The sequence below is a fragment of the Vigna radiata genome, unplaced genomic scaffold, assembly GCF_000741045.1.
Source record: "Vigna radiata var. radiata cultivar VC1973A unplaced genomic scaffold, Vradiata_ver6 scaffold_154, whole genome shotgun sequence".
In the NCBI taxonomy this organism is placed as follows: domain Eukaryota; kingdom Viridiplantae; phylum Streptophyta; class Magnoliopsida; order Fabales; family Fabaceae; genus Vigna; species Vigna radiata.
The window spans coordinates 337,655-362,187 of record NW_014542916.1 but is presented as its reverse complement, the minus strand read 5'-3'; the positions used below and the strand labels follow the sequence as shown (position 1 = coordinate 362,187).

Sequence of the window (24,533 nt, the reverse complement as noted above, 5' to 3'; positions counted from 1 at the left end):
GCATGCGTTGAAACGCATGTAAACTAGGAATTAATTAAAGTTATGATATTTGTAGAAAAGAAAAAATGAGTGGATGATGATGGATGGATGTGCATGGGGTAGATGCATGAATGGGATGGGGATGGGGATGGGCATGGGAAGCAAATCTTAAAAGGGAATCAAAAGAAATTGGCCTCTCTTTGGCACCAGTCTCCCCCACCTGCCCAAGATATGGTAAGCGCCACATGATTTCACACCCAGGGGAAAATAAAAGGCACCATTGCTGACCTCACCTGTATCTCTTCAAGGGATTTTTGTGGGTCCCACCAACACACCTTTCTCTCTCTCTCTCTCTCTACTTCTCTTTCCTCTTTTGCCTTCTTCCTACTTTCTACTTTCACCACCATTTTCTCTCTCCTTCTATTATACATATATATATATATATATATATATATATATATAAATAAACCTCACTCACCCCATCTCTCAACCCTCAACAACCCAAAAATATTCACTAAGATTTATTTCTTTTTTTTATTCCTTCATTCTTTCTTCCTACTCTTTATCTTATAATTTCCCATTGCTTCCTCGGTAATTCAAGATCAACTTGGAAAATTTCCAAGATTTCGGATGAAATCTGGTCGGATCTTGCTTTCTGGGATGAGGATTTTCGTCGCTCTTATTTCAATACAAACCTATTCCTATTCCTATTCCTCTTCATCTCCATCTTCTTCTTCCTTTCTCATCTTCCTCCCATAACACTCACCAAAACTATTCTTCCAACTACCTTTTTTTTTTTTTTTTTTTCTCTTCCTCACTCCACATCTTCAACCAAATGGGGATGGCTGCAGCAGAGTCGCAGTTTCATGTGTTGGCTGTTGATGACAGCATCATAGATAGGAAACTCATCGAGAGGCTCCTCAAAACCTCTTCCTACCAAGGTGCTTTCTTTTAGGCCAAAATTCATATTTTTTTCTCGGCTCTTGTTTTCCGTCTTGTCTTATAAGAAGGACCCTTTTTTCTTTTTTCTCAATGGCAGTTACTACGGTTGATTCTGGTAGCAAGGCTTTGGAGTTTCTGGGGTTGCGTGAGAATGAAAACACCAACCCAAGCACGCCATCTGTTTCTCCCAACCACAACAACCATCAGGTATGTTGTTATTTTCTTTTTTCTTTTTTTGGTTAGAATGCGTGAAGCTGTTTTGATTTTGATTTTGATTTTAATTTTAATTTTAATTTTAATTTAATGAACTTGAATTTTTTTAGCCATAGATCAATCTCTTTTTCCGGGGTTCTGAAATTGTTTTGGAATTTTATGTGTTTGTAGGAGGTGGAGGTGAATCTTGTGATAACAGATTACTGTATGCCTGGCATGACAGGCTATGACTTGCTTAAGAAAATCAAGGTATGCTCTGCTTTCTATTCCCTCTTTTATCCATTATATTCCCCACTTTTCTTCTGAGTTTTTGTGACCGAGATTGTTTTTCCTTTTTGCAAAGGCCCTTGTAGATGACTTTCCATTTTCAAACTGTGCATTCATTCCGATTTGATGTTGTTGGTTAAAGTTGCAAGTGGAACTAGTTTCATTTCACACCACACAAAAAATCAACTATAATCTCCTGGAATAATTCTACCATCTGCTTTTCAGTTTTCCACCCAAAACAAATCGGGTTCAATATCTGATCCAAAGATTTTTCTTTTCCTAAAGCTCCTACTTTAGTAGCTCTATTTGATTTTAGTGAAAAACCGTTTCAGAATCTGTGAAAATTGTGTCTCCTTCACTTATTCCACCTGGAACCAACACACTCAAAAACTTACATAGGATTCTCTCTGATATTTCAGGAATCTTCATCTTTGAGAAACATACCAGTGGTGATTATGTCATCTGAGAATGTGCCTTCAAGGATTAGCAGGTCAGAAGAAGAACTAGTTAATCATTTTTTGAAAAAAAAATTAAAAAACTTTTTTCTTTCTTTTTCCTATGAACATATACTTTTTTGAAGTGAAGTACTGATGAATAATATCTGAAACTGACAAGTAGATGCTTGGAGGAAGGAGCAGAAGAATTTTTCTTGAAGCCTGTGAGGCTGTCAGATTTGAACAAGCTTAAACCCCACATGAAGAAAACTAAGTTGAAAGATCAAAGGCAAGTAACAGCAGAAGAGATTGAAAACTCACAATTTCTACAGCAACAGACACAGCAAATTCTCCAAAATGACCAGCAACAAGCACCAAATCCGCAAGATCCTCAGCCAGAGTCAGAGTCACGTCCACAACCAACTATAGAACAACAGCAACAATCACTACAACAAGCCAACAATAACAAGAGGAAAACCATGGAACAGGGGCTTTCACCTGAGACTGACAGAACAAGACCGAGATACAGCGGCATAGCTACTGTTGTATGATAAAAAAAAGGTTAAAAATGTTTTTTTTATTATTTTTTTTGAGTAAAAATTAAAATTAGATCATCTTTCTATTTAATTTAGTTTTCTAAATTTTGAAAATACATAAATTTAGTTTTTATGACTAAATTTTGCCCAATTTATTTATAGTTTCAAACGCAAGTAAACATTAAAGCGGCATAGTGTAAAACAGGAAAAATAATTCAAATAAAATATATTTCAATGGAAATAAATTTAACAAGATTTAGTTTCAAAAATTAAATTTATATATTTTTAAAATTAAGAGATTAAATTAAACTAAATAAAAAACATTAAATTGAGTAAGAAATAGGATACCAAACTTGAAGTCTGAGTGAATTATGATTACTTCCCTGTTAACACCCAACACACTTGAATAATTCTTTGATTGAAACATGTTAACAAAACCCACAAAAACAACTGATTCTGATAAAGCAAGAGACAAATGTATGCACAGAAAAAGTTTTTTTTTTTTTTTTTTTTTACAATGTAGCATTTCATTTACCAAATCGTAATTCATGGCACAGATCTTAGTGTATTCTCAAATGGTATGAATTAAAAGTATAAGTTAACTAATTTAATAGACTTCAGAAAATAAAAATAAACTTTATCTACAAAACTCCACTAAGGTAACAATGAAAATAGTATATGATGAACGAAAGGTCATTGTTACAGATATTTATATATTTTTGTCACTACTATTGATTTCAGGGTTACTTAAAAATTTTAAATTTAATCGTGGAAAAATTTTGTTTATCGAATTTTGTCACTACTATTTATATATTTTTGTCACTACTATTAAAGTAACATCTTATATCTTTTTGTGAAATAATTCTACTATTATTTTATCATATTTTATATTAGAAGCTCTATTGAATATTCTAATTTAGGAAAGAAAGACGGTAATAAAGGGTGTTTTTTCAGGTTTAAATGAAGTTTTGGAAATACGAAAATGAGATTAAGGTAGACAAAACTCACGTCAAACAAAAAAGCATTGCTTTATTTAACGTCCATTGCCTTAATTTACACTTTTCGTGCGAACAGAAGATATTTGTTTGTCATTCTGTATAAGCTGTTTCGGAAATTTCATACAACTTCTGTTAAGTGGAAGGATTCTCCGTTCAATCCTATTTAATTCTTATATAAATATTATAAAAATATTTTTATTAAAATTGATATTTTTATTATGAAGTTTATTCAATTTATATTTTTTATTAAATTTTATTTAAGTTTTGTTTTAAAATTTTAAATATATTTATTTAAGTTATTATTAAACTGTTTTAAAATTTAACATTTAAATTTAAAAATAATAATTTTACAAATTTAAATGTTATAAAATTGTTATTTTTAAATTAATTCGTATAAAAATTAATGATATATAAATATTTATAACAAAATTTAAATAAATTAAAAAATATTAAAACAGAATCAAGAAAAAAATTAAATACAGAAATTAAATTAAGATCTTTTACATTATATTTATTCTAATTATAACTCATGATATTATTATTATTATTATCATATCATATTATCTCTGGTACAGGATCACATATAATTACTTAAAAAAATAAAAAAAATCATAAAAATCATGAATATATGAGTCAAATTATATTATATTTTAAAAAGTAAGAACCTAAATAAAATTCGAGAATTTAATCAAGATTTAAAAAAAACGAAAATAAAACAATTTAAATCTTTAGTTTTAACTTACGTATTCACGATTTTCAGTTAGTAATTTATTAATGGTTAAACAATTGGAATGTGAGAACTATATTAATTGTTGTTACATGCATTTAATGAAATTTTGATATAATTGTATATAATTTTGTGAAAATTATTTATTTTTATATTAATTTGATATATGGGTTACAGTGGATTATGTCGTGTTTTGAATGATTTTTTTTTTTTAAATAATGGAACCTAAATTGTTTGGAGATCCAATAATCCTAAAATTTTAAATAATTTGAGTGGTTGTAGCATTTTTACATAGATCTTAAATGTCATTATCTAATGATATCTTAGAAAAGAATGTTGTTGCTGAGGGGCCTCTCGTTCAATTACCAAGCAAAAGTCTATAGATCATAGACTAGCACCATTATTTGTCTAAAAACACCTAAAATTTATGTTTATTTAACATGCCATAATTTTTATCTTGAAAGATGTGCAATAAGAATACAAATACAGTGGACAACTTCTCAAAAGTCATACTTATAAAATGTAAACACAAGATTATTATATTTTAATTAAGATACGTATCTATTGATCGACGTGTTACCTAGAAATACTCTCTTCAAGTTATATATGTGTTGTATAAGAGGAGTTATGTGATTACTAAAAAATTTGGACATTAATATTGTATTTATAGACTTCATAACAATTGTACTCATTAATTATCTGTTAATATAATATATTTTCAGGTAATATAACATGTTGATTCCTTATTAATATCATATATTCGTATTTGATATAATCATTAAACTTATTAAATAGTTATTAATGACTAGCCATCTTACTTAATTTATGTGTGTCCAGTCTCTCATTTGCAACTCGGTAACAGTATGGTGTAATACTGCTCGATCACGTACATTATCACTCGGTCACTGGAATATAATACACTACCACTCGGTCACTAGGTTAAAACACATTTCTGCTCAGTCATTGAGGTAATATAACTTGTCCAATATCGTGTGACCAATCAATCAACTGGCGTTACCATGAAAAATCGATCGATTATTAACATCACGTCATGAAGTCACGAATTGTTCCTAAGATTATCAGCGAACCATACAGTGTAGTACTTGAATTATTATTTTTATTTCTAAAGTATTATCAATATGGAAAATATCTATTACAAAATTTAGGTAATATTTTTTCCTTCCTTTGTTTTATAATAACCGGGCTTGGCCTTAATTTTAAAAGAAAATGTTTAGTTAGAGAAAAGTTGAATTACCTTTTCAATTTTATTATTTCCTTAAATTTGACTCCTTCAGAAAAAGAAAATCATTGAACTTCAACTCAAAAAAAAAACAACAGACATTATACGATCAAATTATTTTAATTAAAAAAAAACAAATCGACTCTTGAATTTAAGCAATATACATTAGCGTTATTAAAATATATATTAATCACATTTTATTTTATTTTTTAGTATTTTTGCATTATGTAATAAGTTAGCCACATAAAAAATATATTGTTATATTTTCTAAACATCGAATAATTTAGTTGATTTTTTTTTCATGAATAATCAGACTAAATTTAATTTAAAAACAGTTAAAATATAAATGTGACTAAGCGTTGAAAAAACCTACTAAACTTGACTACTTAACTGAGAGAGAGAAACTTACTCAATCATATTAGGTTTAATCATTCATTAAGTCCCCTATTTTCGTGTGAAATCTCAATTTAGTCCCTTTCTTTTTCGTTTATTTAATTGGGTCCTAATTTTTTAAAAATTGCATCAATCAGATCATTTCTGTTAAATTGGGCATAACGGTGTTAAGTCTGTGCGTGACGTGGCACGTTGTATTGAGTTCATTAACTGATGTGGCAGAGTAAATTAGAGCAGATTAAGGCACATGTCGGGATTGTTAAATTTTTTAACGAATTATAATAATTAATTTTTTTAAGGAAAAATATATAAACCAAAATGAAATAATACTAAAATGAAAGTCTAGAACCTCCATATCTGCCACAGAAACAGATGTAGTAGTGGAGGAACCAGGTCCACCTGTTGTAGATGAAGATTCTGGTGAAATTTCTTCAAATGAAATTGGAATAAGTGAAGATTCATCTTCTAAGTCTGATGCCAATCCTGATACAGCTAAAGCCAAGCATTCAAGACCTGCAAGGAAAAGTGAGATGCCTCCGGTAAAGAATGAGGATTTGATTCCTGGGGCAAGTTTTACTGGGAAAGTAAAATCTGTCCAGCCATTTGGTGCCTTTGTTGATTTTGGTGCTTTCACATATGGCCTTGTTCATATTTCAATGTTAAGTGATAGTTATGTTAAAGACGTTGCAAGTGTTGTTTCTGTAGGCCAAGAAGTTAAGGTGAAACTGATTGAAGTGAATAATGAATCTCGGCGCATTTCTCTCTCTATGCGTGAAAATGCTGACACTGGTAAGCAACGAAAAGATGCACCTGCCAAGACAGATAAAGTTGGATCTGGGAAGAGGAGCAATTCAAAACCTATTTCAAGGAAAGATAATGTGATGAAAAGCACAAACCTTGTCATAGGGCAACTACTGGTTGGTTTAGTGAAGAATCTGGCTCGGAGTGGTGCTTTTATATCTCTTCCTAAAGGGGAGGAAGGATTTCTACCTGTATCCGAGGAACCTGATGATGGATTTCTATTTAACCCTAAATCCCCAAATTGATTCCCCAATTTTCAGAAATGGTTTGAGTTTTTGGACGAACCCTAGATGTACTCTCCCAATCCCTAATTCGAAAATAGAAGATTCCCGACAACAATTTTGGTTTATGACTTTCATTTTAGTATTATTTCATTTTGGTTTATTTATTTTTCCTTAAAAAATTTAATTATTATAATTCGTTAAAAAAATTAACAATCCCGACACGTGCCTTAATCTGCTCTAATTCACTCTGCCACGTCAAAATGAACTCAATACAACGTGCCACGTCACACACAGACTTAACACCGTTACCCCCAATTTAACGGAAAGGATCTGATTGATGCAATTTTTGAAAAATTAGGACCCAATTGAGAAAACGAAAAAGAAAGGGACTAAATTGAGATTTCACGCAAAAGTAGGGACTTGGTGAATGATTAAACCATCATATTATATACACAAATTTATAATTAGTTTTAGTTGATAACAATTCACAAATTATTGAACCTTTCTATCACATCCAGAAGCTTTGGACCATTTATTTTAATTTTAACTCATTTTGTCTTAAAAAAATGGATTTAAAACATTAAGATAAACTTTCTTTTCATTTATTTTATTGTATTTTTTTTCGTTTTTACATTTTGAAGTAATAAAGAAAGAAAAAATAATTTTTTATTGGTTTATTTTATTACATATATATATATATATATATATATATATATATATATATATATATATATATATGTATGTATATAAATATATATATAAAAGTTGTAATGGATATAAAAACAGCCCAAAAGAGCGTTTAAAAGTATTGGGCCTTTGTTTTCAATATTTCCCACTGATCCATGTATAAAAAATTTTAGATAATTTTTTTCGGAAATTTTTAGGATCCTTGCATTCCAGAACACTTTCAGAAAAAAAATAATTCCGAAACGTACTCATTCGTTCCTATTTCAGATAAAAAAAAATTCGGAAGAAATTTGAGAAGAAACACCCTTACATTTACGGTATTTATTGGGTTCTTTTATCATTTTTCCTCATTTTTAATGATTTTCTACTTTTTTATATTTATCTAAAATTCCCTGATACGTGCTTTAAGATGACAAATTTGAAAATATTATATATTTTTTTTTTCATAATAACTCTACATATTTTATCATAACAGAACAAAGTGGATGTTATTTATTTATATATTTTTGCAATTTTTAATTTATTTTGCATTAGTTTCATGAAAGCATGTATATCCATAACTGTATTCCAGGTTCTATCGTTTTTATCTTAATCAAATACCTCTAAATTTGCTTTATTCTTTGACTTATTTTTTATTTTTTATTAAATTTATATTTTTACCAAAGATAGCGTTAACAGTAAACGGTATACAATAGGAAGAAAGACCATAATGTAGAAGTGGACCAAGGTGGAGAATGATTTAGAACCAATAATTTGTTTGAAAGGAAGGGGTATAACAGTAAATTGAAAATCCTTATATTTTAGATCGACGTGGTGGAATATATGCCTGCACCACTGTAACAAGTGTTTGTAGCGTAAAATTAATCCACGCACACCCAATTCTCTCTTCGTTAGCACCTCTCTCTCTCTCTCTCGCTCTCTCTCTCCTCGTCACTTTTTCTCCATTGAAGGTCAACTTCAAATCCCTAATCTCTCTCAATTACAACTGCAACTACTTTTCCCTCCAATTTCGCTTCACCACAAATGCACCGATTCATCGATTTTCATCTTTTATCGCGTTTTCCGATTTTTCATCTCAGGGTTCCTCATCCTCCAACTTCCTTCTCACGCTTCTGTCTTTCCTTTCATTGATCCCGCCTTTCCCACTGCGCTTCGATTATTATTTTCTATCTTTTCATTTTTCTTTTAGCTTGTTTGTGTCCTTTCGTTTCACAATTTGGAATATTCGATTTTCTCATGTATACTGTTTTCACGTTTTGTTTTTCAAATTGCTATGGTTCCGTGGGCGAAGTTTTTGTGCTAAATTTCACTTGTTTTTTTGTTTGGTGGTTTTGTAGTGAAACTGAAGCACTCGACTGTTATTGCTCCATTTCTCTAATCCTTTTCTCTGTGTTTTCAGATAGTTGTTAACAGATATTTTTGGGAACCTTCGACATGTCAAGTGGATCAGTTAGACGGGTTTCCCGTCAAGATATTCAGCTGGTAAGCTCGAACTTCACTCTGTGCTGCGTATTCTGAGGATGAAATGATGTTTGCATAAATAATTTGTTATCTAGGACAAGCTTGTTTAGCGATTATAATCGTTTAGTCACTTCTTTTTCGTACAAACAAGGTTTTAATTTCAGTGACGTTTCCTTTTTGTCGTGTTGATATTGTGGAAAATTGTAAATAACTGCTTTTGCAGATACTCCAAGAACCTGAACTTTGCGGCAACGTTGCAGTCGTGGACTCTTTTTCTAAAACCTTGTGTGGATATGCCATAAAATTTGTCTTCATGTTTGTTGTTCACTTTTTCTTAGCATGTAATATTTTGTTGATCGTGAGAACAGAATCAAGTTTCTTTAAATGCTTTATTGCTACATTCATTAATTGGGTGTCGTTATTAAGGTATTATTATTAGTGTAGGGTTTTGAAGTATCTCACTGGATTGTGTAGATTGGGTATTTATTATGGCCAGGCTACTAGTTTTGGGTCTTTTCAAATTGAATTCGTCACTTTTGATTTGTTCTGTTTACCCTATCTTAAACTTAAAATCTTCCCCTATATCCTTCCTCCAAATCTCTTCACTATTCTCTACACAGTTCAGTTCATCTTACATCAACCAGAGGTTGCTAACTGTATTTTTTTTTGGTGTAATTGTGTCATTACAGGTGCAAAATCTCATAGAACGGTGTCTGCAATTATATATGAGCCAGAAAGAAGTCGTGGAAACACTACTAGCTCAAGCAAAAATAGAGCCTGGTTTCACTGAACTAGGTAGGTTTTTTTCCCTGCCACTGGAATGGTGTTTTTTATTTTCATTTATGTTTTACTCCATCTTCACTTGGTGAGATTCTTTTGAGGCGTTCGACAGAAATTGTAATTGATTCATTTCTGTAATATTTTTTATTTCACTGAGTGTTGCACTTTTATAATCATGATTGTCAAACCTTGTATTTTTTCTGTTTTTCTCCGTTGAAATATTTTGCTTACTTTTAAAACATGAAGACATTATGGTGTTGTGGGTTTATGGCATGAAGTGTAAGAAACAACCAAAATGTTCCCCTTATAATATATTTTTAGGACTCCGGTGCATTGATGTTAATGATGTGATTCTGGTTCATTTAGAAGTTCTTAGATACTTGTATCATCCTTTGTTGTATTTTGATCTTTCATGTCAGCAGTTAACCACTTATTTATGGGATTTTACTGTGCAACAAATGTTTAAAGACTTGACTGTTTGAATTTTAAAGCAGCTTGTTTTGTTAGGGTATCACTTTTATTCTAGATTGTTTGCTCAGTATTCCTATTTTATTTATGTTATTTAGATTTCTGTTAAAAGAATAGAGAGGAATGGTAAAATTCCGTGAAGTCTCATGGTTTGGTAGTTGAAATTTTGAATGGGAGCATTGTTTTTGTATTTACTTTGTATACTAAACACTTTAGTTTAGCAGCCACCCTGCTGTCACCATCCCACTGTAGTGTTTTTGGGGTCACTTACTCTATGCAGCAATCCAAGGTTGTTAACTATGATTGAGCTAAATGGAGGCTTAGGCCACTCTCAACTGACTTTTATACTTTCTATATTTCTTTTATCACCCTGAAGTTGCCAGCCCCCTCACTTAATTGTTTTCAACATTGTCACGTGCCACTGGGAATTATATTGGTTATTTGTATTCTATCTGTTATCTGATTATCTTGTTTAGAACTGATCTAGTAAAAGTTTATTCAAATGAAGAAATTTGGAGAAGCCTGTACAAATTGCTGGCCGTTATAATTGGCTGGAAAAAATGTTGAACTCCTGAATGGCAATTGTGACAGAAAGTTGAAATCAAAATTGGCAATCCTAATAGCAGTGTGAAATGGCATGATCCTGAAATGCTACAACAGGTAGTGGAAAAACTGAACAATGTGGAGCCGAAAGCGAGGTGGCTGTACTCTTGGCTGGCTGGTGACATGTTTGACAGAAAGGGGCTACGGAGTCTCAGTGAAACTATGGAGAGCAGAGCAGAGGCAGCAGAGGTGGGGGATGGCCAAAAACTGTCACAGCTGGCAAGAACATACTCAGAAATGCCAGAAAATGTTGGTGGGGAAATGTGGGTGTTCATTGGAAAGGAGAATAATGGGTGCTATTTCATAATACAGTGTGCGTAGGTGACAGAAAGTAGAGGTCTCAGTTTTTTATTTAAAGGAGGGGGCAGAATCCTGAACTAATCCCCTAACATGGTTCTAAACAACACTTTTTTCATGGATAGAATAGGTATTTTGCTTCTCATAGTGCCTATTCCAGCCTTGATTATTTGCAATTGTTTCCTCTGTTGCAGCTGTGACAGCTGATACTTCAAACTATCATGCTATTCAATTTTTGTAGCTTGTTCCAACTGCTCTGCTGCATGATTCTGCATCAGCGGTGCTACTTCATCCATTTTCTTTGTCTTTTGTTTAATTCCTTATAATTAAACAAGTATTTGCAGCTCTTGTGATCACTACAAATCTCAAACCTACTGCTATACACATAATGTCCTCATATTTTGAGTACAAAATCAATGGTAGCTAGTTCTAAATCATGGGTTGAGTAATTTTTCTCACGTGCTCTTAGTTGCCTAGAAGCATATGCTACTACCTTTCTATCTCGCATAAGATTGGAGGCATCACAAAGTGTCCAGTAGGATTGGGTAATTCTAACACAAAGTTGCCTAGAAGCATTTGCTTCTACCATTCTATTTTGCATAAGAATACGTCCTAATCTCATTTTGAATTGGATAATCTTTTCTTCAATTCTTGACAATTATTCTGCAGCAGTTCTGCTATTTGGCACTGCTGAAAACTATGATGGAGATTAGCTAGCTTGCTTTATCTAGTGAATCAAATCAACAAGCTAGAAGAAGCATGACGTTACAAGAGCTGTCTAGAGTTTTTATTCCTGAACAATCAAATAAGTTTTCAATTCACATTTTCTTATTTATAACAAGTATTTCCTCTATTTATTGTTGTTATAATCAAGAGCCTACATAGGATTGGGTTGGGTGGGGATTGCAAGATTGTAAAAGGCGGGATTGTAACATGGAAGTAAGATCCTATCAAAATGAAAATTACATATATATATATATGTGTGTGTGTGTGTGTGTTTGTGAGAGAGAGAGAGAGTGCATACATAAGTGTTTTTTTTGTGTTCAAAGAAAGAGAGATGAGGTTGACAATTCAAAACTTTTAAGAAAGTGGAATTTAAGCCTAAAACAAACTCACAAAATTGGTTTCTAAGGTAAGGTTTATTTCCATTTTTATATATATATATATATATATATATATATATATATTATAATTTGGTCATATCTCTAGTTGATATGGGATATCAAACACCTTCCTTTACGTCGAGTATTAGACATCTTGAATGTGGGAGTTGGAAGGGAACTTGATAATAAATGGCCAATAGGTTCAACATCTCACGAGGATAAGTTTTGAATGACTTTGATATTATGTTAAAATCTAAGAAAATATAAATTTGAACATATCTTTAGTCGATGTGGGATCTCTAATACCCATAAACATTGAGGATTGAATATCTTCGATAGCAGGGAACATGATAGTCCTAATAAACTCGATTGTGATAGGTTCTAAATGACTCTGATAACATGTTAAGAGAGTGAAGTTTAAGCCTAGCTCAACCTTACAAAATTGGCTTTTAAGGTGAGATTTACACTTATTCATATATTATACTTTGACCATGTCTCTAGTCCAGTGTTATTGAAAATCGGTTATGGCAGTGTCATGGTGGAAAGTGGTGGCGGTTTTGCAGCTTGTCGCCACAATAAGGTGGTGGCGATGCGGGTTTCTCATGGTGGCTGCTTTTTGTATTACAGTTAGTGGGTGTAGAACATATATGGCCGAAAGGTGAAGAGAAAAACCCTAATTTGCAAAGGCAGTGGCGTGGAGAAGAAACCCTACTATCCAGGGGCAATGGCGCTGAAGAAAGTCCTAGTTGTAGGTAAAGAGATTTGTACCTCTTTTCGGTCTTCTATTAGGTTTAAAACCCAATTGATATCTTTGCTAAAGCTTGGGCCATAAACGACTCAATAAAAGTTTATTATAACCTAGTATTCTAAATAACTCTTCTACTCATGCCTCTCCTTGAGTCCCTTTGTTGCTTACACTAACGTTGCAACTTACTGTTGCTCAATGCTGCTCATTGTCGCTCACCAGTGCTCATTGCTTTGCAGTACAATTATATTTTTGTATTTTTTTTAAATTTTCTATATGCATATATATATATATATATATATATATATATATATATATATATATATTTCTTTTGATTGCATTGTTTCTGTCATAACTTATTACGGTTTCTGTTATAACTTTATAAAGGACTTTTGGGGCTTTGATATTTTCCATTATTGATAATACTGCTCTAGTCATTTTGGGATCTTTATCACACCTCCTTATGCCAAGGACTAAATATCTCAAGTGTGGAAATAGGAGGAAGGGAATCCAATAGTGGATGGCACCATTGGCCCAACATCTCATTAGGATAGGCTTTGATACCATGTTGAAGTCTAGGTAAAAGATAATTTGGTCATGTGATGTGATATAGGGTGATAGGTTATTTGACAGTTAGTTAGTGGGAAGGGGAAGAGAAACTTTATAAATTGGGAGTGGGTTCTGTACATGGGGTAATTATTGAGTGAATTCATGGTAAGTCTGGACTTTGGCCAAAAGAGGGAGGTTATGCTCCCAACTAGGGAGGTTATGCTCCCAACTAGGGAGGTTATGCTCCCAACTAGGGAGGTTATGCTCCCAACTAGGGAGGTTATGCTCCCAACCCATTCTTTGTAAAGAAGAATTCTTTTACTAGTGAATAATGTAGAAAACCCATTCTTCCCTTACTGTTTCTATCTTCCGAGTGTGTTCTTGTTAGGTTCCAAATGCAGGAACCTAACAAATTGGTCCGACTTGTCAGATTTGAAGTGGGGCAGAAGGATCAAGAAGCTGTCGGATCATCAAGGGAGAACTGTCGGATTCCGCTTGGGAGAGGATTGTTGGATTCCGCTTGGGAGAGGACTGCTGGATCTCCTTAGGAGAGGGCAGCCAGATCAAGAAGTGATCAAGAAAGGGTGGAGGCATGGAAGGAAGAAACAATACCTTGGAGAGGAGGACCAGCGAGCTGAAAATGAACATGGCAAAATACAGAAGAAATATGCAAGAAATGAGAGAAATGTTGCAAGAAATCAAGATTTGCGTAAAGGGCTTGGGAAGAAGTAAGGAATTTGTCATGAAAGGGCAGAAAAAGGGTTTAGATGAAGAGGAGATGGAGGAAGACAAGGGTGAACAGAATTGGAGGCAACAGGTAGAATTGGCCAGGTTTGAGGGGNTGGACCCATTGGGATGGATCTCTCAGGCAAAGAAGTTTTTTGACACCCATAATGTCACAGAGAAGGAGAGGCTTGGTTGGCTTACAACTGCATGGAGGGAGGCACAATTTATTGGTTCAGGGCCTGGAAAAATAAAACCAAGAACCTTCCTTGGAAAGGGCTGAAAGAGGCATTAATAATGGGGTTCGGAGGAAGAGATAGAGGCTTTGTTTTTGAGAAGAAAAGAGAAACGGAAGCTGCAGTTTTGAGTGTTGATGGTTTTGTAAGAATTAGAGGGCAGGATAGCAGAGAAGAAAATATACGTGGAGAGGAAGGCAATGATGAAAACTATGATGGAGACATGTGCTACTGGAAAAGTTTAAAAAACTGTTGTTTTTACTGTGGTAGGTTGTGGAGTGAATGTCAAAACAGTAAAGACAGGAAAGAAACACTCAGGTGGAGGAGAAAATGCAAGCAATTGGGAGCAAAAAGGATCGGATGCCACTGACAATAATGGAGCTAGGAAGGGTGAGGAGACACCAATTTTTTCGTGGGTGAAAAGAGAAGAGTTGATCACTTATGAAGGGATTGACACCCAAGATCAAACAACAGGGGCAGCAAATGCTTTTAAAGTTCAAAACACCAAAGGATCAACAAAAGCACATCCAAACAACAAAGAAAATGTAGTCTAGGGGTGCAAGACTTGGCATCAAAAATTCAAGCACCTTTCTTGGAAAAATCTGGCCCCAACTCTACTAAAGATAGTTGAAGGGAAAAGAAGTAGTCTATGTGAGAATTGGGCAACAATAACACAGAGGGAGAGTATGGAAATTTTATGAGAGTTTGCAAGTAGATGGAGCAGCTGCCAAAATTGTTGTTGCTACAAGGGCCAATGAAGTCAGAGTTGAGATTTTAAGGACTTCACAAAATTGGGCTAAAAGAATCGAGGAAGAGTGGAAGTCATTGGAGGAGGCTTTGCCACCACCCAAGCCTCCAGACTTGAATTGGAAGGCAACATCCAATGGGTTCCCTTCATATGGTAACAAGTTGATGAAGAGGAGCCATGAGATCAAACTTTCCGGTTCCAACCTTGAGGACAAGCTTGTTCTGCAGCGGGGTGTAATAATAGGATATAGGATGATAGGTTATTTGACAGTTAGTTAGTTAGTGGGAAGGGGAAGAGAAACTTTATAAATAGGGAGTGGGTTTTGTACAGGGGACAATTATTGAGTGAATTAATGGTAAGTCTGGACTTTGGCCAGAAGAGGGAGGTTATGGTCCCAACCCATTCTTTGTAAAGAGTTATTCTTTTATTGTGAATAATATAGAAAACCCGTTCTTTCATTACTGTTTCTATCTTCCGAGTGTGTTCTTGTTAGGTTCCAAACCTAGGAACCTAACATCATGTCTCTAATTCATGTGTAATCTCCAACAAAAACGAAAGATGTGGTATATGAAAATGAGTCATATGTGACTTGCAAAGGTGACAGCCGCAGAGGCTTGAATGGGAGTTGGGTTCTGTTTTAGGAAGGAAGAGTCACATTTGGGGCATAAAATTGGGTTAAATATTAAGGTTTATATGTGCTGGGTTGTGTCTTGATATACGATCCTAGGTAGCTATTATTCTGATTAGGACAAGGAAGCAGGGCTGTAAAATGGTGTTTTACAGATATCTAGATTGCAATTTCAACATGGTGTAATATTTGGACTTTCCTTGTAAAGGAATTAAATTTTTATAAAATAAGCCAAAACTTGGAAGGTTGTGATATCTAACTTCATGTGATTGCTTATTTGCTGTTGCAGCTTCTTGAATTAGTAGTTGCATTTTACCCTTGCCTATCTAAATCCAATGCAGTGGTTTTTCCCAATTCTTTTCTTGCTAAAGCCATTATAGTTTTGATACTTAATATAGTTCTGGACTTGGGGATATAGATAAGGTTTGGTAATTGATAGTTGCGATTGAAATTGCTATTAGTCCTTCTGATTGGCATTGCTGTAATGATTGTCACATTGCATCCATCATTTAATATCCAATCATAAGTTTCTTTTCCTTTTTCCCCTCATTTTTCAGTTTGGCAAAAGCTTGAAGAAGAAAATGAAGAGTTCTTCAAGGCTTATTATGCAAGATTGGTTTTGAAGCAGCAAATATTGCAATTCAACAAATTGCTTGACCAGCAGGTCCAATTAATGCAGTTACACTCAACTGCTGTTGCCTCACTGCCTACAACTAATGGGTCACATATCCCTGCCGTTTCGTCACTGCCTAACTCTAATGGATCACATATCCCTGGAAGTAAGTTCATTACCTCTCTGAATGCTGTTGACACCTTTTCATTCTCAATGGATTGTGTAGCTTGATGTCTTTTTTCTCACTCTGGGCTTTTCATGGGGCTTATATGGTCTCTTTCTCACACTTAGATGCAACCCCCATTATTTTCCCAACATGTAATGTCCTGGCTTCTTTTAAGGCTTGATAAATAGGGGGTTGACTTCGAAAATATTCATTGGATTTCATCATTCACTAATTGTTTCAAACTTGAAGAAGTAAAAGTTGAATGTTTTGAAGCTAATCCTCTGGTAAAATGTACTCTACTTTTTCTGGTCTTGTTAGCATTGCCATTCATTTCTATTGCTGGTCGAGATATTGGTTTAATGGTATCAATTTTTATTTCTAGGTACCAAGAATATAAAACACTATGAAAGGTAGATTTTACCTGATTTAGAACTGACTTAGAAAGAATCACCAATTCCAAGTTTGTTGTTAGTTTTGGAAATTTAGGGGGAAATTCTTTGTTGCAGGTGAAGAATGTGAGTTGAGTTCTCTGGAGTTTTGGGCTTTTAGGCTATAAAAAACTGAAGGTGGATGATGCGTTCAGGTGCTGTAAATGGTTAATGGTGGTGGTTTGTTAATGATATAGATTGTCTGGGGATTGTGGTTGTTGGAGGTTCAAAAGTAGGTGAAATTTAGGTTAAGAGAGCAATAGGCTTATAAGAAGTTTGTATGAGTTTGATGGTTAGATGTGTTGTGTAAGAAGTAGAGTGGGTGTCTGTTATTATATAGCTTAGAAGCCCTGGTTTAAACTTCTAAGAGAGCCAGGTCATTTGAGTGATAAAGAAGTGTGCCACAAAATCACATAATGTGAAGTGGGAGTTTATTAGAGGCTTCTTAATCAGAGGATCATTTGGATATTTTAGCACCTAAATTGATGTCAACTTTTTTCTGGACCATATTAGTAAGATTTTTTTAGGAACCAAAATGATCGTGTACTTTTTTATATTAAAAAATAATAAATTGTCTCAATAATTTTTAAATATTTAATTTCTTAAAATTTTTAATGATAGAACGGATTAATGAAATTGATATTTATTAAGACATTTAATGAGTTTAATAATTGTTGAGACTTTTAGTGTCTCCTAATTACTATATTTGACATTGTCATTTAAATTGATTAGAAAAACACAAGGTTGTTTTCTTAAAAACTTGTTCTTATGAAATTGAATAGAATAAATAACCCATAGCATACTTCATTCTTGAACTAATAAAAGTAATATAATCTTTAAATAATATAGTCATCCAAAATCAATTTGTTTCTCCATTGAGCATCATTCTTCTTCCTCCAATAAGATTAAAAGTAGAGTGGAGTTCTTCAGAATATATATAGAAATGAAAAAGTAGTATTTGAAGATCAAACATTATCACCAGATGAACTTGGGGTGGGGTTTATATAACCAGGGCAAACCATTGACGGGCCCAAGCCACGAATACCAGAGCAACCATCAAATGCCTCAAAACACAGTTCCTTGATGGATATCTCAGACTTTGGATTTTCATTGATAACTAATCCAAATATGTGAATCCTTGCTAATAACTAATCATAAACCATACCATATGTGTTACCTAAAATCCTGCTCAGAAACAACGGAGTAACGATAAGAATGTTACTCCATAAAGCTCCTAAACAAGGTCCATAATAAATAAAATAAAAATTCAAAATTCTTATTATCTTGCCGATATAAAAGAGAAACAAGTACAATATTTCCAACCAAGATTTCTAGCTTGTAAAAAATAACAGCCAAAGTGACAATATAATTTGATATCTTTTTTATAAGGGAGTATAATTTGATGTTGGATATATATAGAATAAAATATTTCAACTTCAAGGATATTCTTACATTTATACTGAGAGTAAAGCTGTTACGTATGTGATTTCTGACTGGCCAAAAATTGTGTAATTGTTTTTATCTTTAGATTAGATGGAGTAGATTGAAGTCTAAAAGACGTTGTGTTTTAATTGTCTTATTATTGGCTGCAATATTTTTGAGGTCTTTTTTTGAAGAAAAATTTGTCTGACATTCGCAGTTCTCAAAGAAGAAAATGAATTTCCTGGAACATGAAAATTATTATTATATACTAATTTTATGACTGTTTCTGCCATATTCTTTGTAGCCTTCTAAGTATTCAAATTGCATATTCTACTCTTGTATTGTAAATAAGCAAATAAACTGATGAAGGGAGTAAAGTAACTAGTGTAATTCTACTCTTGTTATTGCATGTTTGATTCTGATAAATTTTTGTATCAAATCTCACTTTACAGTACCGGAGAATCCAGCATGCTACACTGCAGACCGAACCCAAACAAGTTTGAAGCCAGAAAATATGCAACATCCTGTTGATTCCAGATTGCCTAGTGTGTTTAATAATGGTGGGTCATCACTACATACAAATATGCATGCTGCAGTTGATATGTCAGCTCATGGCAATAGGATTAATGGTCCTCCGAGCATGCTTTCTGCTCAAAACGCAAACATGGGTCTGATACAAGGAATCAACGGTGGGATGATTAAATCTGAGCCTGGATATTCTGGTTGTTCTCCTTACATGTTTGGTACTGATGGAAATGTCCTGGAGCCACGCCCAGCTATTGGTGGCAGTTCAGTTACGTCATTCACTAATGTCGAGTCCAACTCACATTCTTTGAACGATGCAGTCCTAGATCCAGACACTTCTTCATTTGGATTTCTGGGGCAGATTCCCAGAAATTTTAGCCTTTCAGATCTGACTGCCGATTTTTCTCAGAGTTCTGGTATGTCTTCTCTCAAGCTTGTGTGGGATCCTTGTGTATTGTTCACGCATTGCATTCTTTTGCTCGTGTCAGAGAAAGTGGATCTTTGTTGATGGTGTTGAGTATAATGCCAGTCAAGCATTTCATATTTTTTCATTTTTCAAAGTTTCCAGCCTTTTTCTATGCTATTACATACTAGTGTATCAAGTAACAAACAGATAGGATTGGATAAATAATCTGCACTAATAGTTAAGCTTCTTATTTGACAGATATACTGGAGACCTATTCTAGGTCACCCTTCCTAGCTACGGATAATGAAAACTTTCTCGACAGAGGAGAACAAGGTAAGAAACATTTTCACTCACCTGTATTCTGTTGTTTTGTTCCGCAATGCTAATACCGTTGTTATCTTGGTTTTAAATAGACAATAATAGGCTAGACTCCATATCAGAAGGTTTAAGTTATGAAGACTTTGGGAGTGAATAGTTGATACCATTTGGTTGTCGAACTTGCAGGTTTGTTCTTTACTTCTATTATTAAGGATCAGGTTATGTGGAAAATACCATAATGTGCAAAACTTTCCAATTAAATCACGCTATGTTTTTCTTAAAAATTGTCAGATTCATGCGAAGTGACAACTATAACCGTTTTAGCTACAGAGCTGATAATTGTTTATATTGCCTGTAGGTTGAACAAAATGCTTAAAATATTGTACATAAAACTTTAGAGGTTTTGAAATTTAACTGTTGGATGAACATATGCAATTGGTGTGTAGAAAGTGCACTCACCTCATTATTGGTGATGGTGAAATGAAAGTTGGAATGCTTGCATGGAAGGGAAAGACTCGGTGCAAATAAATAATAATCTTTTTTCCCCTTGTGTGTTTGGCCTTTTGTACTATATGCTTATTCTACATTGTGTTCATACTAGAATTATATTATTGTGTTTTGTTGATTTTCCTGATATAAGACTGCATAAAATTATTTTCTTAGAAAAGTACTAAACAGTATACTTGACTTGATTGACTGTCTGGTTAAACTAGTCGGGATTTTTTTTTTTCCTTTTTTTAAAAATAACATACAATAGTATGTAGTCGAGGGAATCTCAAATTTTAACCAGGACTTTGTTGTGAATGGACCATGATGAGGCCACGCAAGCATCTCCTGCTTGCTTTGCTATTACAGTTTTCCCAATTTTATTAAGTAGGCCTTCAGGTTTTGAAAACCGGCGTTTGATCTTGCAATAAAATTTCCAGCTCTTCCCTTCTGCATATCTGCCTAAGCATCTTCATTTAGAATTAAGATGTTTCATTCTTTGAAATAATGCTGAAACATAACTAGAACTTGTTTCAAATGTTCCAAAGGAAGAAGAAAGACTCCTGCGAAGGTCTTCGATTCATCCAGAATCTTGGATTAAAAAAAACTGTTAAAATGCTGTGGAGATGAAACAAATCCAGAAACTTAAATCAACTTGGAAAAAAGAAAGATAGAAGGCAGACTTCTTCCTAGATTGAGTGCTTCATGGTGAAGTAGATTCTAATGTTAACCCAATTTCCCTTTGCGCTCTAATTTTATTTTTAAAGTTAAACAAATTCACGCCCCCCATTCTCCTTTGCGGCCTATCATGCCAACGCCGATTGCCATTCTCCTTTACTATTCTTCAGTTATGAAGATTTTTGGCAAATGTAGCAACATCTATTTAAATATAGGACTAATTTGCAATATTCACGAAATATTGCACTCATTTTAGATACACTGATATCACATATATCACGTATGGTGTACGCGTCTATGTGTATATATATGTATATTAGCTCTTGTTATAACCCTTAAAATGTACACCTACTATTATTTTTTTGTAATTTATTGTTGTAATTTTTTTTATCCAGATGTAAACGTATAAATTATGTCATTTTGTTCAGAGTATGCGTTAACAGAGTCCAACCAAAACTAATATAAATACGTTACTCGATCAATTATGGTAGGGGAAAACTCGTATTTAATTAGATGTTCCGTTTGCCAAAAATTATGTTCAACAATTATGTATGGGAAATAAACAAGAATTTAGAAAGAGGAAAACGCGTATGTATAAGGTTGTTTGACTAAAAAATAACAAGCAGGCCTAATTTTGAATGAATCTCCTGTAATTATTGTTGTATAACAATTAGAGATTACTATTTTTATCTTAATCCAATTTTTATTTTTACTCAAAATCAGCCCACAAAGAAAGTAAAAAAAATAAAAACAAACAGAAAGTGATCGTAAAAGAATAAAAAACACACTTAAAATTATAATGAAAGTGGGGTAGATTCAAAGCATGAAAAAAGGAGCACGAAGGAAAACATAAAGTGAAGAAGAGATGCATTGGGATCCTTACATAAAGACTGATATAAATGTGTAATGCAGAAAAAACGGTTGCATGAGAAAGACTCCTACGAAAAGGATGAGTAGTTTTAGTATAAAAAATTTATAAAACTATCTTTTGTGTCTCATAATTAACTTGGGTAGCAAATTATTTTGATAAACTACTATGAAAAAGTTGTTTTAACTTGTATTCTTTATATAAACAGAAAAAACTACACAAACAAGTAAAAATTTCTATAGATAATTTTTCCCTTCCTGTGCAAAAGAATTCCCTCTCCAGATTTACCGAAAGGTGTTCTTTTTAATCTGTCGTTTCACTTTGTTGCCACTGGGCACTGTCAAACTTCAAGTTTCTTTAAATATTACTTGAATTTTTAAATGGAACTCATTATTCTTTTCAATCATCCATTTCATTACACTGTTGTTTCTACTTCATGATACCTAAACAAGAGTCTAAACAAGTTAATACAGGTTATCTTAAGTTAATGTGAGATTTTGAAGCTATATCTAAAGATAGTAAAGATCAGAGAATAAATGAAACAGAGCAAACCAAAACTACAGAACCTGTTAATATGAAGATAATTCATGATTTGATTTATCAACTTGGACGACATGATCAGAGCAACGAAAACAGATTCAGAGATTGTTTTCATAAGTTTAATATTCAAAATCTCAAACATCACGACAAGATGAAAAAAACATCACAACAACAAACGGGCCAACTTTCTCTTAGATGTTCTTATTCTATTAATGCATCAACTCTTCTTACATTGAACCCCACAGACAGAGAATGCACCATATATAATGAGCCAACCTAATATTTTCTACTTATAGAGCAAAAAACTCTCAAACCAAATTGTTCCTCCAGACTTACCCCTGCAATATATGAAGACAAAATTGATGATCTATAACCAAATTCCAGAAAAGGGTATATATGATGGCCAGCCCAAAGAAATTCGGCAACCAGAAAAAAGAGAGTCATATTTTATTAAGGCCAAAAAATGGCTTTTGTGGCATTATAATATATAAAAAATTTGATGTAAAATTAGAATTTTATCTTGTTTCGATATATTTTGATTTTCAAATTTTAAAAATAAATAGATATAATTTTTTTAATCAACAACATTAATTTTTTTTGGTTTGTTAATAGTGTTTTGTACTAATATTTAACTTTCAAACGTGTTAAACAATATAATCAATATCTGAAAACATGTTTGACACGTTATATTAATTTATTTTTAAAATTTAAGAATCATAATACAGTTTGAAAAAGAATGAATTTTAGTTTGTGTCCAATTTTAGAGACTAAAAATAAATTTAAGCATAATATATAAGTGCTCCTAGAATTTTCTAAACATCAACTTTCTCATAAGAGTATGAAAAGTAGCACCCTTAATCTTTCAATTTATATCCAACCTGTACTTTTCCTAATATTCTGAACTAATATAACATAACAACATACAGACCAATTAGCCTCAGCACAATATAGTAATTTCTAGAAAGCTTTTATGACATCTTAAGGTTTAACTTGATACAGCTGAGACACCACAATATTCATCACATTATCTAATTGGTCAAGAGATTACAGCATTACAAAAGGGTAAAGTTAAATTAGGATTAGATACTATGAAAAGGTGACAAGGTTATTGATTGGATTGGACACATTTTAACACTCCTTGCAAATAATAAAGAGAAAATATGCTATGCTCTAATATAGTGTTTCTTTGGCTAAAGAAGAACTGCAGATCCCTCACAGATGCTCAATGGTTATCATATACAGCAAACTACTTAAAGCAAAGCCCTGCCTCAAAATTGAACAAAAACTAAGCAAACAAATCACTAATAGCAACTATGAATGGATCTTAATAGCGAAATTGACTGATACAAGTGCATTATCACCTAATCAAATAATAACAGAGAACCAACCTATCGTGTTAGCATTCAAATTCATCCCGAAACAAAGCAATCAACAACCTTAAACAAGCAGCCTCGGAATTCCCCAAATCAAGGAAACCAATCACACAACACAAACACGCCCTTTTCTATAACCCAAAAATACAAACCAGAACCACCCACTACACTCCAGCTCAAAACACACAAGCAAGACTGAAAGAAGAGATTTTGACACATACCCAGTACATCAAATCAAGCCCAGTTTGAAGGGCAATCGAAAAGTACAAAAAGTGATGCTGTGTAGCCATTACCGTTGGAAGAAAGAGACATAATTGAGTCAACCCACATGAAAAGGGCCAATATCGCCAGAACGTAGAGAAGAGGCAAATTCATCAGCAACAGTTAAACAAGAACTAATCCAGCCACTGAGAGCAATCCATGTCATCTTTACGATCCAAACTGCAGCGTCGAGTGCCATTGCCATGAGATGTGTGGTTTCAAGGAAGAAGACGAAGTGGTAAACGGAAACCCATTCAGGCTTCTGGGAACCCTTATCGAATATTATAACCTATTTATATTTATGTTATGTCTACTAAACTCAACAACCTCGAAAACTATGTGGTTACTTCCTCACCACCTTAACCCAAATCAAGGAGTTTTCTTTGAGAAATGTTGGCCACAACATATTTTGGCATTCTTCACATGCTCTTATTTCTCATGTTATATAAATATCATTCATGTATGATTTTTTTTTTTCCTTTTATTCTTGCATTTTTTGAATTTAAACTCTAAAACTAGATATTTTACAGATATAATTGTTTTAACTCTTGCAGAAATAATAACATTAATTGTAATTTCCACATTTTAAAATTTTCCAAATCTATCAACATCAGCTTTAATTACCCTATTTTAAGAATTGAACAATTAACTATTCTCATTCATTTGC

At 33.2% G+C, this 24,533-nt stretch overlaps 3 protein-coding genes across 10 annotated transcripts; 2 read left to right on the top strand and 1 right to left on the bottom strand.

Moving 5' to 3' along the window:
- The first annotated feature begins 461 nt into the window (after positions 1-461).
- LOC106752532 (two-component response regulator ARR9) lies at positions 462-2,462 on the top strand. Its single transcript, XM_014634227.2, has 5 exons — positions 462-920; positions 1,019-1,128; positions 1,306-1,383; positions 1,821-1,891; positions 2,020-2,462. Exons 1-5 carry the CDS (start codon positions 815-817, stop codon positions 2,384-2,386), a joined length of 732 nt encoding a protein of 243 aa, XP_014489713.1. The 5' UTR covers positions 462-814; the 3' UTR covers positions 2,387-2,462.
- A 5,795-nt stretch (positions 2,463-8,257) lies between these two features.
- On the top strand, positions 8,258-21,533 carry LOC106752572. Of its 8 annotated transcripts, XM_022777172.1 has the most exons (9): positions 8,906-8,923; positions 9,592-9,697; positions 10,811-11,180; positions 12,781-12,905; positions 16,340-16,561; positions 18,864-19,352; positions 19,601-19,675; positions 19,756-19,846; positions 20,019-20,352. In XM_022777172.1, exons 4-8 carry the CDS (start codon positions 12,878-12,880, stop codon positions 19,815-19,817), a joined length of 876 nt encoding a protein of 291 aa, XP_022632893.1. In that variant the 5' UTR covers positions 8,906-8,923; positions 9,592-9,697; positions 10,811-11,180; positions 12,781-12,877; the 3' UTR covers positions 19,818-19,846; positions 20,019-20,352. The 8 variants fall into 8 exon arrangements, with proteins under 8 accessions (XP_014489771.1, XP_014489769.1, XP_022632890.1 ...); XM_014634285.2 differs by lacking the exons at positions 10,811-11,180; positions 12,781-12,905; positions 20,019-20,352 and adding exons at positions 8,258-8,391; positions 20,695-21,533 and having other exon boundaries at positions 8,841-8,923; XM_014634283.2 differs by lacking the exons at positions 10,811-11,180; positions 12,781-12,905 and adding an exon at positions 8,258-8,391 and having other exon boundaries at positions 8,841-8,923.
- Positions 21,534-22,329: 796 nt separating this feature from the next.
- LOC106752547 lies at positions 22,330-24,264 on the bottom strand. Its single transcript, XM_014634248.2, has 2 exons — positions 23,899-24,264; positions 22,330-22,570 (listed from the first exon to the last, which is right to left on the bottom strand). The coding sequence occupies exon 1, from the start codon at positions 24,069-24,071 to the stop codon at positions 23,925-23,927; it is 147 nt and encodes a 48-aa protein (XP_014489734.1). The 5' UTR covers positions 24,072-24,264; the 3' UTR covers positions 22,330-22,570; positions 23,899-23,924.
- Positions 24,265-24,533: the final 269 nt, after the last annotated feature.

What these genes read in the sequence shown, in the direction of transcription:
- LOC106752532 (XM_014634227.2), top strand. Translation starts at nt 815, where the DNA reads ATGGGGATGGCTGCAGCAGAGTCGCAGTTTCATGTGTTGGCTGTTGAT. An exon ending in ACTTGCTTAAGAAAATCAAG is followed by an intron (nt 1,384 to 1,820) that starts GTATGCTCTGCT and finishes CTGATATTTCAG; the next exon opens with GAATCTTCATCTTTGAGAAA. An exon ending in GTGCCTTCAAGGATTAGCAG is followed by an intron (nt 1,892 to 2,019) that starts GTCAGAAGAAGA and finishes ACTGACAAGTAG; the next exon opens with ATGCTTGGAGGAAGGAGCAG.
- LOC106752572 (XM_014634285.2), top strand. Translation starts at nt 8,876, where the DNA reads ATGTCAAGTGGATCAGTTAGACGGGTTTCCCGTCAAGATATTCAGCTG. An exon ending in GCCTGGTTTCACTGAACTAG is followed by an intron (nt 9,698 to 16,339) that starts GTAGGTTTTTTT and finishes CTCATTTTTCAG; the next exon opens with TTTGGCAAAAGCTTGAAGAA. An exon ending in TGGATCACATATCCCTGGAA is followed by an intron (nt 16,562 to 18,863) that starts GTAAGTTCATTA and finishes CTCACTTTACAG; the next exon opens with TACCGGAGAATCCAGCATGC.
- LOC106752547 (XM_014634248.2), bottom strand. Translation starts at nt 24,071, where the DNA reads ATGGCAATGGCACTCGACGCTGCAGTTTGGATCGTAAAGATGACATGG.